This window comes from Anneissia japonica, unplaced genomic scaffold (assembly GCF_011630105.1).
Source record: "Anneissia japonica isolate Jap-2015-1 unplaced genomic scaffold, ASM1163010v1 scaffold288206_len369265_cov204, whole genome shotgun sequence".
Classification (NCBI taxonomy): domain Eukaryota; kingdom Metazoa; phylum Echinodermata; class Crinoidea; order Comatulida; family Comatulidae; genus Anneissia; species Anneissia japonica.
The window spans coordinates 109,346-114,405 of NW_022696227.1; the positions used below are offsets into that span (position 1 = coordinate 109,346).

At 35.3% G+C, this 5,060-nt stretch overlaps 1 protein-coding gene across 1 annotated transcript in view; it reads left to right on the top strand.

Annotated features, from left to right (window-relative positions):
* The window catches only part of LOC117101752 (protein disulfide-isomerase A4-like), a gene marked incomplete in the record, with an annotated part of 10,106 nt that extends 5,266 nt beyond the window's left edge, over positions 1-4,840 (top strand). The window contains 4 exon segments of the mRNA XM_033241796.1: positions 64-155; positions 970-1,126; positions 1,348-1,584; positions 2,040-4,840. Coding sequence (XP_033097687.1) covers positions 64-155; positions 970-1,126; positions 1,348-1,584; positions 2,040-2,461 — 908 coding nt within the window.
* Positions 4,841-5,060: the final 220 nt, after the last annotated feature.

Here is a 5,060-nt window from a genome sequence, read left to right on the forward strand (position 1 = left end):
CAGTGTTTGTTTACAGCTGGTCACGTGACATCTGTCTCTTATACACATCTAGATGTGTATAAGGCCACTACAAGGCGGAGGCTGGGTCGATTGTGATTTTTGTCCCAGAGAGATTCCAAAGCAAATATGAAGCAAAACGTTACGTCTTTAAAGCGGTAAGGATTATTCACATTCTTGCTGATACACAGTTCTACAATATAAGAGATATTTTTATTTTATTGCTTTAGGCACATAAAGATTACAAATAGCGACTTAATCACTGTCCTATTAGATGGGTGGCAATCCCTTCACATGACAGACATATAAACATGATGCTCGACATAAAATATGTCTCTTAACCTGGCTTATGGAGTTGAGTTGTCATGAGAAAAAATCCTAGGATCTGGCAGGATTTGAACTCAGGAACCAGAGGGGGATTGCTATAATCAGTCTTTAGATGGTCTTAATGCTTAGCCGGCTATATTCGTGCCGTCACTCTTTGTCGGCGTCTGTAAAAACTGGTCTTTGTTTATTTACGTTTATTTTGATACATGTGCATTGTGTATACATGAATTGAGTAAGCGTGACGTATGTGTAACAGCACCCTCAATTTTATGTTACCTGGGAGTGCTTGTTAGCGTTTCAATACTCATCATGGTCTAAACGAAGACCGTTTTATAGCAATGGTCTTAGCAGAGTGACTTTAGTAAGACCATCTAAGTGATAATGCTGGCTTTATTCAAGGAGTTATGACTGACAGTTAATACTGTTTTATAGCAAGCCGTTCCTAGGATTGCAAGGCGAGCATTTTAACCACCAAGCTATTCAACTCCACTCATATATAAATAGAAAAAACATCTTTTAATTAGCAAGAACTTAATTGTTTCAATGGAAACTGATAACTTCATTAAATTCATTTAAACAATTTAGTGTTTTAATTGAATTTTGGTCTCATTGTAATTTTACCTTGAATTGATGATTTTCTTCCAGTCTGATGGGGACTCAGATGATTTGGAAGATTTCTATAATAGCCACAAAGTGCCACTGGTCGGCCAAATGACCAAGGATAATGCAGAAAAACGATATGCAGACCGCCCTCTAGTGGTTGCTTACTACCCTGTTGACTGGAGTTTTGAATATAGAGTTGGTAAGTTAAAATTAGCTATGAACATTAATTCATTATTAGCATTTTCATATTTATTTCTTTGTCCTTATTACTGGCCATTGAATATTTGCTCTGATAGTGTATGAGCTTAATCCAGTGTTGCAAAGTTATATGATTATGTAATATTGATATGATAATGATGATGATGATAATAATAATAGATATATACTGTAATCTCTTCAACACGTTATACTAAATTGCAGCAACTGAAATTTGGCGTAAGAAGATTTTGGAAGTAGCCAAGGACTACAAAGATCTGACATTTGCCATCGCGGATGAGGAAGAGTTCAAAGATCAACTGAAAGAACTTGAGCTGGATGATAGCGGTGAAGAGATAAGCATTGGTATCTGGGGTGACAACAAGAAGAAATACAGAATGGATCCAGAGGAAGACTTCGATGAAGAAGAATTAAAAGAGTTTATTGATGCTTGGAAAAAGGGTAAGGAATGTTGAATGTTATTAATTACGAATATACATTATATAATTGTAAATAAATAAATTATCTATCTAGGTATTTTGAATTATTCTTTAGATTTATTCACAAATGCAATGATTTTTTTAATTTTTATGTAGACTTTGTGTTGTACTTTTGCAGTTAGACAAAAATAAAATTTAATTCAATTGGAATTTAATTTAAATTAATTATCATAACTGATGATGATGATTATGATGATGATGATGATTATGATGATGATGATGATTATGATGATGATGATGATTATGATGAAGATAAAAAGGCCATGATTGATTTTACTAAGATCATACTGCTGTCACTTAAATCAAACTTACATTTTTATAATCAATCATCCACCGAATCATAAATATTACAGTATATTCATGTAATAAAAATTAATCATAAATTAATTGTAAATCTAAATTGTTTTTTCTTAATAGGAAAAGTTGATCCAGTCATTAAGTCTCAGCCAGTGCCAAAAAAGAACAATGGACCAGTGAAAATTGTCACAGGAAAAACTTTTGAAAAGATAGTCCTTGACAAATCAAAAGATGTTTTACTGGAATTGTATGCTCCTTGGTGTGGCCACTGCAAAAAACTTGAGCCAATTTACAAGCAGCTAGGCAAAAAGTACAAAGATAACAAGAACTTAGTTATAGCAAAGATGGACGCTACAGCCAACGATGTTCCATCATTGAGTTACTCGCACATGGGGTTCCCAACCATTTATTTCTCAAAAGCTAATGATAAAAATAACCCAGTAAAATATGAAGTTGGTGACCGTACGTTAGAAAAGCTTGTAGAATTCATTGAATACCACGCCACGGTGGATGTGAAAACGAAAGTGAAGACCGAGTTATAATCCAACCTAATTTAAATTTTACCCCTTCCCTTTTTACTTATTGTTTTGGCATTGTTTTGATACGAGATCAAGAAGTTGGCTTATGTTTCACATGCAGTTTTCTTTTAAACATTCCAATCTATAACAACATAGTATAAAACCCCTTAATTTTTATGAACTTAATTTGCCTGCTTTGGAATGTCTACGAACATTAATTTTCATGTTTTTAGCGGTTCAGGCCATAAACTTTTAATGTGATATAAAATTCCTTTATATAAATTTCAAAGCCAACATTAACTGCAGATATTGCATTTATACTAAGTAAACATCAATTATATTGGACATGCTCAATCGTGACCACGTGGTCATATGACAATATTGATGCTCGTATTCGTGGATGTAGGTTCGACACATATTAGAAGTAAGGTTTTCAGCAAGTACTGTTACTAAAACACACAAGTGAAACAATAGACAGATTTGGCAGTGTTTGTTTACAGCTGGTCACGTGACATAACTTGGGTATACATGTGTTACCTGCACAGAAAATCAGGCTCCTACTGCCACATGGATTTCGTCCTCTATTTGGTCGCACAGTTTTCTCTACCTGTCCCTGTAATGCTGACACACTTGCTTGTAATGGCTTTATTCCCTCCATCAGGATTTTAATTTCCTCAGTGGTGGAAGCAGGTGTGTTCGAAGCCGATGTATTGTTAACTGCTGCACTGGCAACTTTTACGGTGCTCGGTGTGTACTGTTTTTGTTTCCATTTGTCTTTGAGGTTCTCCGCTCGGGCAAGTTTCTCCAGCAGGTCTTCATCTGAGATGTTGGGTTCCTGAAGGTGTTCCCTCATCTCACTGCGTAAGTTTCCCCTTAGGCCTGTCTGCAATGTCTGGAGGAACGTACTTCTCAACAACTGATCGTCCTACATCAGTGCTGCCCCTTCCTCATTGGATGAAAACCTCACTTTTTGCCGAAGGTTCATAACGCTGATGACAAATTCTTGGGCCAACTCACCAGGCTTTTGCAAAGCAGCTGACAGTTGTTGGTGGGAGTCCAGTGCATCTCCTTCTTTAAAATGATACCGCAGGACTCGTCTGAGTTGATCTAGGCTCATTTCCGGTGGGCTTTCTAGGTAGCCTTGAAGTGGGGTTCCACTTGATACAGCCATAGTTACAGCATTTAAAATAATGTTACAGTTGTAACCACGAGTTAGACCATCTTCTGTCTGTCTCATTACGCTTAAGTAGGACAGTTTTTCGGTCTGTCCTGGGGGCCCAATCTGCCCTTTATTTTTAATTCTCTCTTAAACATATCAAAGGATGATGGCAGTGGTTATGTGGTTTCAGTAGAGCTTGTTGGAGATGCTGTAAACCGTTCCATTTTTGCTTTCAGTATTTGCTTTCAGTTATTTACTTATCTTGGCATTCTACTATGATTGTAGGATTTGAAATTTAAGTGATCCTTCATAAACCTTAGCTAGCCCTAACATCGCAGCCTAGTTCGCAGGTCGAAGACCCTCATGCATAAATAAGCATGCCATAGATGTGCAGGGGCCTAGGCTAACATTCGTTGAAAAATCCCAATGTTTTGCGGCCAGTAGGCCTATCTTTTGCAGCATTAGCAGACCATTAAGGCAAAATTCTCAACTTCAATTTCCAATCAATTCGGTATACTGTACTCTAGTTTATTGGGAATTATGATGATCTTTACAACAATAACAAGGGACAGCCACAAAAGCAATCTCCATTAAAACACTGCAGTACCAGTCGATTGTTTATATCCAACACTCAAGTTAGGTCACGTGACGCCCATCACTGAATCGGTCTATTGAATTTGCTCATCTGTATTTATTTTTCTTTAGCTACAGATACAGAAAATCAAAATCTATTTCCAATATAGTACGCATAGGTGTTGGGTATTCACAATTTTCTTTATATCGTTTTGTCACTATTATTTTGTTTTGATTATGTTATTATTTTTAAAGTCTATTAAGAGTTCTGATTACACTGTAGATTTTTTTCCTTTTAGTTATAAACTTTCTCTTTACTGTGTTCCATTATTACATTTTAGAGTTTGGCAAATCCTACTTATTTATACATTTTTATCTTTCAAAAAAGGATACTGTATTCCAATAATGGACAACTGAAATTAGTTATTTATCTCAAACTATGCAGATCTATCTAGGCCAATCATGTATATCCTATGATGATGATCTTTTTTACCAAAGTTAGTTTTCATACAGTGTACTGGTAACTGTCAACAAGTTTATATATTTCATTCATTTGTGGCAGGCTATGAATCTTTATTCGAGCAAATACTGGACACATTTTCCTTAAATACAATTTTTTAAGGATTCAAAAAAAAACAACAATAAAATGTCTTGTTTGTTACTACATACTACATGTTTTATTTTTTGTAACATTTACTATTCAGTGAAAGAAAAAACAGTGAAAGAATGTAGTGGCAAAATATCGAAAACAAAGATTGATATATTTAGAAGAAAATAATATAGATGTACTGTAGTACTGGGCAATTACAGAATGATGCAGAGTATGGCAAGAGAAGATATGAGGAAGATAGAAAGGTGGGCAGAGATATGATAAATAAACAATGGCAGAAA